At 42.1% G+C, this 12918-nt stretch overlaps 1 protein-coding gene across 4 annotated transcripts; it reads left to right on the top strand.

Annotated features, from left to right (window-relative positions):
• Positions 1-529: 529 nt before the first annotated feature.
• Positions 530-12415, top strand: LOC311113173 (BPTF-associated chromatin complex component 1-like). Of its 4 annotated transcripts, none has more exons than XM_084156355.1 (6): positions 530-868; positions 1587-1681; positions 2703-2804; positions 3374-3588; positions 3959-4063; positions 11393-12415. In XM_084156355.1, exons 1-6 carry the CDS (start codon positions 848-850, stop codon positions 11455-11457), a joined length of 603 nt encoding a protein of 200 aa, XP_084012481.1. In that variant the 5' UTR covers positions 530-847; the 3' UTR covers positions 11458-12415. The 4 variants fall into 4 exon arrangements, with proteins under 4 accessions (XP_084012481.1, XP_084012483.1, XP_084012480.1 ...); XM_084156354.1 differs by having other exon boundaries at positions 748-868; positions 3956-4063; XM_084156357.1 differs by lacking the exon at positions 2703-2804 and having other exon boundaries at positions 542-868.
• Positions 12416-12918: the final 503 nt, after the last annotated feature.

Below are 12918 nucleotides of genomic sequence, written 5' to 3'. Positions count from 1 at the left end.
CAAAGGAAGTCAGGCACCCAAGCTTACTGGCTAACGTTGGCTAACTACTTCCAGACACAAATGAGAGAACACCTCACTCCATTTTACTCGCCCTAGCAGAGCTGGTTAGGCTGTTTTCATGTTATCTAGAGTGTCGGTGACTGTAACTGTGCTGCTGGCAACAATTTAATAACGGTTTTTTTTTTTTTATGCCAACGTTGTCATATTCAACAGGTTCATAAATTCCTCAGTTATTCTGCCCTCTGGCAGACAGACGAGAGTGCTCTGAAATCGGAGTAGATAGCCAGAGTGAATTTACGAACGCACCCTTAATAACTGTGTTGAAATGTAGCTATAACGTTTTTGAAACCACAATTAATGTTAATATGTTGTCACTGTTATACGATAACATGACATTCCAATATTTATTTTTCTTTATTCGCTACAATGTTTAAAAGGGGGATACAGAAAATTGAAACATAGTTATGAATTTGGACCAATCGTGAATACATTGAGGGAATTTTGGACCAATCATCGCTTGGAATTTACCAGCGCACGTTAGGACTTCCGTTTGTCTATTGATGTCGTTTGTGTGTGTTATTTATTTAATTGTATGTACAAATTGCTGATTATTGCACACAAAACACACGGACTCTGTTACTAAAATGTAACGAGTCACTGAAACCATTAGCATATTGCAGACACGAATATCAATATTGTAGGACGCGTCGCGGACGAAGTTGTCCTTTGTTTTGCCAGCCTGCAGTGCAAGCAAGCTAGCTAAACTAGCTAGCTACGTTAGTTAGCATCTCTAAACAGTGTTCTTTCTTGGAAAATCTGAATCAGATCAGCAACTTCAAAAAGCAAAATGACTTCAGCCTCAACGAAGGTAGGTTGGTTTTAGCCCTATTTATATATATTTGTTATTTAGCAAGATACTGCAAAAACATCTAGCTAATGTTCAAAATAGCAAGCTAATTTGAATTGGTACCTGTGTAAAACATCAGCTAGAATTATTCCAAAGATAAATATGTATTTTACTGTCTTTGCTATACCAAGGAAACTCTTTTGAAAATACATTATTCGTTTTATGACAAGTCAAGCACCAAGGACGTGGCTGAATGAAAGTTTTGGCAAAGTAGGCATGTATGCACTTCTTTCTCACGTCCATGTCCTTTGTGTGTATATAAGCCACCACATGGTGGCGCTGTCTGCACGGTGCAGAAACCCCTCATCAATTATCTCCTCTTAGAATAAACATGAATTCTGCATTAGAGCCGTACAAAATACAAAACAAGTAAAAGATGGACAAGTCCTGTATTGATATAATATGCCATCAGGTTTTGCCTTGCAGTTGTCATACAGTCGTTCATACATACCAGGGTTGGGTTCAAGGCCAGTCAATTCAGATAGTAAACCAAATTCCAATTCAAAAATGTTCCTCATTCAAAATCATTGAAGAGAATTGGAATGGAATTGACCCCAACCCTGACACATGGTGTACTGTACTCCAAACAACCTCAGCTACTGCCTCAAAATAAAAGAGGAAATAGGATCATTCAAAAGGTATTTGTGTTTTTAAGTTATTTTCTGGGTTCATGTCTCAGGTTGGAGAGATCTTCTCAGCAGCAGGAGCAGCTTTCACCAAGCTGGGTGAGCTCACCATGCAGCTGCACCCCGTCTCTGACTCCAGCCCTGCAGGGTGAGGGCAACACATACACACACACACACTAGGGTTGGGCCGAGATACATGATTAAACCAAATATTGTGATGTTTGACATTGAGGATATATTGTGAAGTGCAAGACTATTTGAACTTTACAATTCAAAACTGTGCAGTTTTATCAGTTAGGCTTTAGGATTATGTTGAAAATGAAGTCTAAATGAATTAAGTCATATTTTTTCGCCATACGAAGATCATTTATTGAGAATACGACTATAATATCATAATAAACACAAAAATTGCACAGTCCGTAATAATTTAGTCATTAGCAGCGCAAAATGATTATATTGGATATTTGGAGTAGCGTATCGTAGAAGAGGTGTCCCCAAATATCGCCCAACCCTAACACACACACACACCAAGTTGCATGTAGATAAAGAACTGTATCGATTGGCCTATGTAGAGTTCTAAGTCTAGTCAACATTAGAAGTCTGTCTATCTACTGACCACGACTTGGTCATTTTTGGGCTTGTGTCACTGGTAGTACACTCTCTGATTCATTAGCTGTGCTCTGTGGAATATCCCTGCCAAGAAAAACACTCAGCGGAAACACTGCTGCGTCATTACCACGAAGCACACAACACCCACCCACGCCACGTCCACCCTTTCTCAGTCACTGGGTGGTGGAGGTGATCCTCTCAGTCTGAGGGGTTCTGAACGACGATGAGGAAATAGAGCATCAATTGCTGATCACCGACAGTGTAACCGGTGTGAAATGGCTAGCTTTTTAGCGGTGACGTCACTCGCTTTGAGACCTTGAAGTAGTTGTTTCCCTTAGGTAACCATGCTTCGTGGGTGACTGATGTCGATGTGTTCAAGGTTGGGGCAAAGTGAGGAATGGAAGCAACACTGTTACATGAGCATAATGACTGATCTACAAATCATAATGGGTAGTTATTTAGGATGCAAGGTGATTTGTAGGTAAGGGATTCTGCAATCTGTGCAGTCCATCTGCAATGTAGCCTGGTGGATCTGAAACACGCCCTGTGTGTCGTTGCAGAGCTAAATGGACGGACACTGAGATTGAGCAGCTGAGATCGGCCGTGGTGAGATTTGGTGATGACCTGAACTCTCTCAGCTCTGTCATCAAGGAGCGCACCGTGTAAGGACACACTCTCCCTCTTCTTAGAATATTCTCCTTTCTCTCCCTCTTTTCATTCCTAGTGGCCTCTATCAAGTTGTATATGTCCCATGCACAAGTACAGTGAAATGCTTAACTTGCAAGCTCTAGCCAACAGTGCAGTAATATCAAAGTAGTATAACAAATAATACAACAAAATATATCTAATAAAGAAACATCCCTCTTCATATATCATTTATTATCTTTCTCCTTCACCCGGTCTCACTGTCTTACCCCTTGTGTCTTTCTCTCATTGAACACTTCACGTCTGAGTGGTGTCCAGTCAGATAGATATTTTAAGGTAGCTAGCTCTAAAGCAATAGGAAGATGGTCTATCAGTGACACAAGCCCTGATGAGCTAAAACCATCACTAGATCTAAAATATCACATTCCCATTTTTTATACCCACACATCCATTGTACTGTCTGTCTACTAGTGCTAAAGATCTGTATCAAATCATGAGGGTTTACCTTTTTAAAGTATTTGATGACAGGTTACTGGTTGAATCCCCACCACCACCGCTAACCTCCCACCTCGTCTCTCCTTCTCAGGGCTCAGATTAAAACTACAGTCAAGAGGAAGCTTTATGACGAGAGTGGAATGCCCATCTCCACCGACTCCCCAAAGAAGACAGTGAAGAAGACCGCTGTCACCACGGCTACCACAACTGTCATCGCTGTGCCAACTGCTCAGGTCGTCGTGCCGGCAGGTCTCCAGGGCAACGTGACCGTGGCTCCTCCCGCTATGAAGAAACAGAAGACCTCAGGTGAGTGGAGATGGATGGATGGAAGAAGGAATCATTTAATCAATCAGCTTTGTAGTCATGTCCATCTTGGCAATGCTTTTTATTCACACTCCTTTCTTCACAGACACACTGAAATACATTTTAGGGCACATAATGAAGACATGAAGTGTGGGAACCTCCATTATTGACATATTATCAAAGTGTAATACTGATGTATTGTTTTTCAATGTGTGGGGGAAAAAGTCCATGCAGATCAAATTAAATCGTTTCAACTGAAAATATTTAGTTTTCTTGTCCATATCATATTTCAAACAAAGATTTTTGCATTTTTACATTTAGCTAACCATCCCATCCTCTCTTCTTGCCTATGTGTTATAACGTGTTCCAGCAGACGTGACCCTGAGTGCTCTGAATGACTCTGATGTGAACTCTGACCTGGTGGACATAGAGGGACTGGGAGAGGGATCCAACTCCAAGAAACTCAACTTCGATCAGGGTGAGAGAGACAACGGCCTTCTTTACTACTATTCACTACTACTGATCGTGGTAATGCACAGCCTTTGCTATTGACTGATTGTGGGGAACCCAATAATTAGGCTACTGTTCATCAATACCAATCTATTACTGTATCAGAAAACTGTAGGGCAATTCCACGGAAAGGAATTTTGCAGAGTCAAAAAACATTGATTTCAACGTTTAACAAACCATACAACTCTACGCACAACGACTGAACATTTTACAAAAACACATTTACTGAAAGAACTGTGCAGATGCAAAGTTTGGTAACAGAATTTCGGTAAAATCTCCCTCTTTATGCGACCACATTTTCCAAAAATTCGTAAATATCTGCTCCGAATTAAGATTCAATGATGTCTGCAGAAATAATGGGGCGTCAGCGATGACATGAGACATTGACTTTGAAAAAGTCTCTTTTAGTTATAGAAATACAGTAAGTGAAGTGGATTTACACCCTGTAATGGAATTGTGGTAACGGAATTTCATCATGGTTCTCTGATCTGTACTACACAGAAATGCATAATTATGGATATGAATGTCATTGTTTTCATTGTGATGTATCCTAAATAGGTATACAAAGATATAAATATGCAATATCCTCCTTTGCATATCTGGGTATTATTCTACACACTGGCTATTATTTGAATGAGCAAACAAGACCAAATTTGGTTGGTCCGGACCAAATCTGAACCAATCATAGATGTCAATGTTTCACAAGTTTGGACATCAAAGTACAGCACAGTAGAGCTCAGTAGAGTTCAGCACAGTAGAGCTCAGTAGACTTCAGCACAGTAGAGCTCAGTAGACTTCAGCACAGTAGAGCTCAGCACAGTAGAGTTCAGTAGAGCTCAGCACAGTAGAGTTCAGTAGAGCTCAGCACAGTAGAGCTCAGCACAGTTCAGCACAGTAGAGTTCAGCACAGTAGAGTTCAGCACAGTAGAGCTCAGCACAGTAGAGTTCAGCACAGTAGAGCTCAGTAGAGTTCAGCACAGTAGAGTTCAGCACAGTAGAGTTCAGCACAGTAGAGCTCAGTAGAGCTCAGTAGAGTTCAGCACAGTGGAGCTCAGTAGAGTTCAATAGTGTTCAGCACAGTAGAGCTCAGCAGAGTAGAGTTCACACACAGGAGAGTTCAGCACAGTTCAGCACAGTCGAGTTCAGTACAGTAGAGTTTAGTACAGTAGAGCACAGTATAATTCAGTAGAGTTCAACACAGTAGAGCTCAGTAGAGTTTAGTACAGTAGAGTTCAGTAGAGCTCAGCACAGTAGAGCTCAGCACAGTAGAGCTCAGTAGAGCTCAGCACAGTAGAGCTCAGCAGAGTAGAGCTCAGCAGAGTAGAGCTCAGTAGAGTTTAGCACAGTAGAGCTCAGTAGAGTTTAGCACAGTAGAGCTCAGTAGAGTTTAGTACAGTAGAGTTCAGTAGAGTTTAGCACAGTAGAGCTCAGCACAGTAGAGCACAGTAGAGCTCAGCACAGTAGAGCTCAGTAGAGTTCAGCACAATAGAGCTCAGTAGAGTTCAGCACAATAGAGCTCAGTAGAGTTTAGTACAGTTTAGTACACTAGAGTTCAGCACAGTAGAGTTCAGCACAGTAGAGTTCAGCTCAGTAGAGTTCAGTAGAGCTCAGCACAGTAGAGTTCAGTAGAGCTCAGCACAGTAGAGTTCAGTAGAGCTCAGCACAGTAGAGTTCAGTAGAGCTCAGCACAGTAGAGTTCAGTAGAGCTCAGCACAGTAGAGTTCAGTAGAGCTCAGCACAGTAGAGCTCAGTAGTGTAGTACAGGAGAGCACAGTAGAGCTCAGTAGAGTTCAGCACAGTAGAGTTCAGCACAGTAGAGCTCAGTAGAGTTCAGCACAGTAGAGCTCAGTAGAGTTCAGCACAGTGGAGCTCAGTAGAGTTCAATAGTGTTCAGCACAGTAGAGCTCAGCAGAGTAGAGTTCACACACAGGAGAGTTCAACACAGTAGAGCTCAGTAGAGTTTAGTACAGTAGAGTTTAGTACAGTAGAGCTCAGTAGAGTTCAGTAGAGCTCAGCACAGTAGAGCTCAGCACAGTAGAGTTCAGCACAGTAGAGTTCAGTAGAGCTCAGCACAGTAGAGATCAGTAGTGTAGTACAGTAGAGCAGAGTTCAGCACAGTAGAGTTTAGTACAGTAGAGTTCAGTAGAGTTTAGTACAGTAGAGTTCAGTAGAGCTCAGCACAGTAGAGTTCAGTAGTGTAGTACAGTAGAGCAGAGTTCAGCACAGTAGAGTTCAGTAGAGCTCAGCACAGTAGAGTTCAGTAGAGCTCAGCACAGTAGAGTTCAGTAGAGCTCAGCACAGTAGAGTTCAGTAGAGCTCAGCACAGTAGAGCTCTACAGAGTTCAGCACAGTAGAGTTTAGCACAGTAGAGCTCAGAGTTCAGCACAGTAGAGCTCAGTAGAGTTCAGCACAGTAGAGCTCAGTAGACTTCAGCACAGTAGAGCTCAGTAGACTTCAGCAGAGCTCAGCACAGTAGAGCTCAGCACAGTAGAGTTCAGTAGAGCTCAGCACAGTAGAGTTCAGTAGAGCTCAGCACAGTAGAGCTCAGTAGAGTACAGCACAGTAGAGCTCAGCACAGTAGAGCTCAGCACAGTAGAGCTCAGTAGAGTTCAGCACAGTAGAGCTCAGTAGAGTTCAGCACAGTAGAGCTCAGTAGAGTTCAGCACAGTAGAGCTCAGTAGAGTTCAATAGTGTTCAGCACAGTAAAGCTCAGCAGAGTAGAGTTCACACACAGGAGAGTTCAGCACAGTAGAGCTCAGTAGACTTCAGCACAGTAGAGCTCAGTAGACTTCAGCAGAGCTCAGCACAGTAGAGCTCAGCACAGTAGAGTTCAGTAGAGCTCAGCACAGTATAATTCAGTAGAGTTTAGTACAGTAGAGCACAGTAGAGCTCAGCACAGTAGAGCTCAGCAGAGTTCAGCACAGTAGAGCTCAGCAGAGTAGAGTTCACACACAGGACAGTTCAGCACAGTCGAGTTCAGTACAGTAGAGTTTAGTACAGTAGAGCACAGTATAATTCAGTAGAGTTCAACACAGTAGAGCTCAGTAGAGTTCAACACAGTAGAGCTCAGCACAGAGCTCAGTAGAGTTCAGCAGAGTAGAGCTCAGCAGAGTAGAGCTCAGCAGAGTAGAGCTCAGTAGAGTTTAGCACAGTAGAGCTCAGTAGAGTTTAGCACAGTAGAGCTCAGTAGAGTTTAGTACAGTAGAGTTCAGTAGAGTTTAGCACAGTAGAGCTCAGCACAGTAGAGCACAGTAGAGCTCAGCACAGTAGAGCTCAGTAGAGTTCAGCACAGTAGAGCTCAGTAGAGTTCAGCACAGTAGAGCTCAGTAGAGTTTAGTACAGTAGAGTTTAGTACAGTTTAGTACACTAGAGTTCAGTAGAGCTCAGCACAGTAGAGTTCAGCTCAGTAGAGTTCAGTAGAGTTTAGTACAGTAGAGTTCAGTAGAGTTCAGTAGAGCTCAGCACAGTAGAGTTCAGTAGAGCTCAGCACAGTAGAGTTCAGTAGAGCTCAGCACAGTAGAGTTCAGTAGAGCTCAGCACAGTAGAGTTCAGTAGAGCTCAGCACAGTAGAGTTCAGTAGAGCTCAGCACAGTAGAGTTCAGTAGTGTAGTACAGTAGAGCACAGTAAAGTTCAGCACAGTAGAGTTTAGCACAGTAGAGCTCAGTAGAGTTCAGCACAGTAGAGCACAGCACAGTAGAGCTCAGTAGAGTTCAATAGTGTTCAGCACAGTAGAGCTCAGCAGAGTAGAGTTCACACACAGGAGAGTTCAGCACAGTTCAGCACAGTCGAGTTCAGTACAGTAGAGTTTAGTACAGTAGAGCACAGTATAATTCAGTAGAGTTCAACACAGTAGAGCTCAGTAGAGTTTAGTACAGTAGAGTTCAGTAGAGCTCAGCACAGTAGAGTTCAGCACAGTAGAGTTCAGTAGAGCTCAGCACAGTAGAGTTCAGTAGTGTAGTACAGTAGAGCAGAGTTCAGCACAGTAGAGTTTAGTACAGTAGAGTTCAGTAGAGTTTAGTACAGTAGAGTTCAGTAGAGCTCAGCACAGTAGAGTTCAGTAGAGCTCAGCACAGTAGAGTTCAGTAGAGCTCAGCACAGTAGAGTTCAGTAGTGTAGTACAGTAGAGCACAGTAGAGTTCAGCACAATAGAGCTCAGGAGTTCAGCACAGGAGAGCTCAACACAGTAGAGTTCAGTACATTAGTGTACACAACTCAAGTGTGCTCAACTCTACTGAACTATACTGTACTTTTCTTTACTGTCCCAACTGTAGTTTGTGGCTACTATGATTTCCCATTGTAGCTAATTCAATTGCAGAAATTCCGTTACCAATTTGGTAATGGAATTTCAAGTTTTAATCACTTAATACATAAACAAAATTAATATCAGCGAAAACACGAACTACAGTGAGGGAAAAAAGTATTTGATCCCCTGCTGATTTTGTACGTTTGCCCACTGACAAAGAAATGATCAGTCTATAATTTTAATGGTAGGTTTATTTGAACAGTGAGAGACAGAATAACAACAAAACAATCCAGAAAAACGCATGTCAAAAATGTTATAAATTGATTTGCATTTTCAGGAGGGATATAAGTATTTGACCCCTCAGCAAAACGTGACTTAGTACTTGGTGGCAAAACCCTTGTTGGCAATCACAGAGGTCAGATGTTTCTTGTAGTTGGCCACCAGGTTTGCACACATCTCAGGAGGGATTTTGTTCCACTCCTCTTTGCAGATCTTCTCCAAGTCATTAAGGTTCCGAGGCTGACGTTTGGCAACTCGAACCTTCAGCTCCCTCCACAGATTTTCTATGGGATTAAGGTCTGGAGACTGGCTAGGCCACTCCAGGACCTTAATATGCTTCTTCTTGAGCCACTCCTTTGTTGCCTTGGCAGTGTGTTTTGGGTCATTGTCATGCTGGAATACCCATCCACAACCCATTTCCAATGCCCTGGCTGAGGGAAGGAGGTTCTCACCCAAGATTTGACGGTACATGGCCCCGTCCATCGTCCCTTTGATGCGGTGAAGTTGTCCTGTCCCCTTAGCAGAAAAACACACCCAAAGCATAATGTTTCCACCTCCATGTTTGACGGTGGGGATGGTGTTCTTGGGGTCATAGGCAGCATTCCTCCTCCTCCAAACACGGCGAGTTGAGTTGATGCCAAAGAGCTCCATTTTGGTCTCATCTGACCACAACACTTTCACCCAGTTCTCCTCTAAATCATTCAGATGTTCATTGGCAAACTTCAGACAGGCATGTATATGTGCTTTCTTGAGCAGGGGGACCTTGCGGGCGCTGCAGGATTTCAGTCCTTCACGGCGTAGTGTGTTACCAATTGTTTTCTTGGTGACTATGGTCCCAGCTGCCTTGAGATCATTGACAAGATCCTCCCGTGTAGTTCTGGGCTGATTCCTCACCGTTCTCATGATCATTGCAACTTCACGAGGTGAGATCTTGCATGGAGCCCCAGGCCGAGGGAGATTGACAGTTCTTTTGTGTTTCTTCCATTTGCGAATAATCGCACCAACTGTTGTCACCTTCTCACCAAGCTGCTTGGCGATGGTCTTGTAGCCCATTCCAGCCTTGTGTAGGTCTACAATCTTGTCCCTGACATCCTTGGAGAGCTCTTTGGTCTTGGCCATGGTGGAGAGTTTGGATTCTGATTGATTGATTGCTTCTGTGGACAGGTGTCTTTTATACAGGTAACAAACTGACATTAGGAGCACTCCCTTTAAGAGTGTGCTCCTAATCTCAGCTCGTTACCTGTATAAAAGACACCTGGGAGCCAGAAAAAATCCTGATTGAGAGGGGGTCAAATACTTATTTCTCTCATTAAAATGCAAATCAATTTATAACATTTTTGACATGCGTTTTTCTGGATTTTTTTGTTGTAATTCTGTCTCTCACTGTTCAAATAAACCTACCATTAAAATTATAGACTGATCATTTCTTTGTCAGTGGGCAAACGTACAAAATCTGCAGGGGATCAAATACTTTTTTCCCTCACTGTAATTGATAGGTCTACCCTTTCTTGTTACTTATGTGAACTTTCATTTAAAAAAATACGGGCATAAAGATATACTGAACAAAAATATAAACGCAACATGCAACAATTAACGATTTTACTGAGTTACAGTTCATATAAGGAAATCAGTCAATTAAAATTAAATTTGTTAGGCCCTAATCTATGGATATCTCATGACTGGGCAGGGGCGCAGCCATGGGAGGGCATAGGCCCACCCACTTGGGAGTCAGGCCCAGCCAATCAGAATGAGTTTTTCCCCACAAAAGGGCATTATTACAGAAATAAATACTCCTCAGTTTCATCTGCTGTCCCAGTGGCTGGTCTCAGACAAACCCGCAGGTGAAGAAGCTGGATGTGGAGGTCTTGGGCTGGCATGGTTACACATGGTCTGCGGTTGTGAGGCCGGTTGGACATACTGCCAAATTCTCTAAAATGACATTGGAGGCGGTTTATGGTAGAGAAATAAACATTACATTATCTGGCAACAGCTCTAGTGGACATTCCTGCAGTCAACATGCCAATTGCAGGCTCCCTCAAAACTTGAGACATCTGTGGCATTGTGTTGTGTGACAAAACTGCACATTTTAATGGCCTTTTGTCCCCAGCACAAGGTGCACCTGTGTAATGATCATGCTGTTTAATCAGCTTCTTGATATGCCACACCTGTCAGGTGGATGGATTATCTTGGCAAAGGAGAAATGTTCACTAACAGGGATGTAAACAAATTTGTGCACAAAATTTGAGATAAATAAGCTTTTTGTGTGTATGGAACATTTCTGGGATCTTTTATTTCAGCTCATGAAAACGTATATATTTTTGTTCAGTGTATATGGGTTTTTGGTAATGGAATTTCAAGGCAATGTTTCTTAAACTTACAGAAGGCAGAACATTTTCTCAAATGAAATGTGTTGATATTAGTTGCAGGGGTCTTTACTTCAACATTGTGTTTTGATGTATTTCTAAGACTTTTTCTGGTAGATGTTTAAGACTCCTTTTCCACCTGTTTGACCATAAATCAAAGCCTTTGCTTAATTCTAATTTCTGGGATGGAAAATGGTTGAAGAATGTATATATGCCGTCATTTAAAAAATAATATAGACCCTAACTTTCATTTGACATGTTCCTATGAACTTTATCTAGAATATATATAATTGTTAGATCAACTTAGATCTTGCAGAAACTATACTGTGTAACAGAGTTTCTGGAAAAAGTAAATTCTATGTTCTTCCACTATTTTTCAACGAAAGTGTTTTTGTGTGCTCTCCTCTACAGACAACCTGAACCTCGACTCCGGCCTCATCATGAACTCAAGTGACCTGCCGCTCCTCTCTCGTTGACCTCACCTTTGACCTTTCAGAAGGTCTCTGGTTGCATCCCAAATGGCAACCTATTTCCTACATAGTGCACCACTTTTGACTAGAGCCCATTGTACCCTGGTCAAATGCAGTGCACTAAATAGGGTGCAATTTGAGCAGCCCAGGCATCTCTCTTATAGACAACAGCTGAGATCCTTCAGAAGAGTTGCTTTGGCAGATCTCTATGGGTGTGTCTGAAAAGACACCCTATTCCCTATTTAGTGCACTGCTATTGGCCAGAAATAATATTTCAGATGCAAATTTCTCTTTGCATGAGGAATGTGTTGGTGAATGTAAATAATGTTGTTGTTTTTTTGTACCATGCAAAAAGCCACTGTTCAGTGAGTCTGTGGCCCAGGCAGATACGAGTGGCCAAGGACTGTAGATTGCCACACTCTTAGTTTATGGCTATACATTAACTATGACGTTGGTACCCCATCGTCAAAAATATTCCTTTATGTAGGCAGCCCTGCGAAGGCCCCTTTGACAGTGCCACAACTGCAAACCGTTGTATACCGGACCATTGAGTTATTCATGAAACCCACCACTAAAGACAACTATTTGAAAATCATACTGGATAATGTCGCTATGGACTCAGAATCGTATCAAAGTATAGGAATTGGTTACAAATTCTGAGTTTAGTGTACAGTATTTTCCTTTCTGTATGACACTGTGGCAAATAACATTATTTTTCAAAACATGACCCACCTTCATCCTTCAGTTTCTTCCCCTAAAAATATTTGTATAGGAGGCCTCTCTCTAAAGACAGTGATGATAAAATGACCTGTGTGATTTGCTGAATTATGGTGAATAAAAGTTGAATTTAATACAACTAATGTAGTTGGCAGTAATATTCTTAATAATCAGGAATCTTTATTAAAATAAAATGTTTTACAATTGAATATACTGGTGGATACAGTAATAAAATGGTTGTGAAACTATCTCTGTCCATTTACACTCCCACACAATATACCCTATTTTTTTTCTAAAGCAATGAATCAAATTAACACCAACCCTCAAATGAGGGAGAGCCAAAATATGATGCTAAAAAAAAAAAAAAGACCACCATGCATGATACCACTTTAACACAGGGCTTCTGCTGATAAAAACATTCACTATTGAGTAAAATAATGGTGGTACAATACAGAATATGAACACAGCAATTGATGCCATTTTAGCTCCAGGCTGATGGGTGAATAAAGATGCATTGTAGACAAGTGTGTGTCTGGCATTAGCAGCACAAGCCATACTGGCAGCCCAGAGACAGGCTAGCTACCAGTAATGATGTGCTGCTAACACCAGACACACTGGAGACAGGCTAGCTAGCTACCAGTAATGATGTGCTGCTAACACCAGACACACTGGAGACAGGCTAGCTAGCTACCAGTAATGATGTGCTGCTAACACCAGACACACTGGAGACAGGCTAGCTAGCTACCAGTA

This window comes from Coregonus lavaretus (assembly GCF_964263955.1).
Source record: "Coregonus lavaretus genome assembly, chromosome: 39".
NCBI lineage: Eukaryota > Metazoa > Chordata > Actinopteri > Salmoniformes > Salmonidae > Coregonus > Coregonus lavaretus.
Note: the sequence above shows the minus strand (reverse complement) of the source record. Positions and strands in the feature narration are given on the sequence as shown.

Excerpts from the sequence above, each read along its gene's own strand:
- LOC311113173 (XM_084156354.1), top strand. The coding sequence starts at position 848 with ATGACTTCAGCCTCAACGAAG. Across the intron at positions 869-1,586 it reads TGACTTCAGCCTCAACGAAG|GTTGGAGAGATCTTCTCAGC; the intron begins GTAGGTTGGTTT and ends TTCATGTCTCAG. Across the intron at positions 1,682-2,702 it reads TCTGACTCCAGCCCTGCAGG|AGCTAAATGGACGGACACTG; the intron begins GTGAGGGCAACA and ends GTGTCGTTGCAG.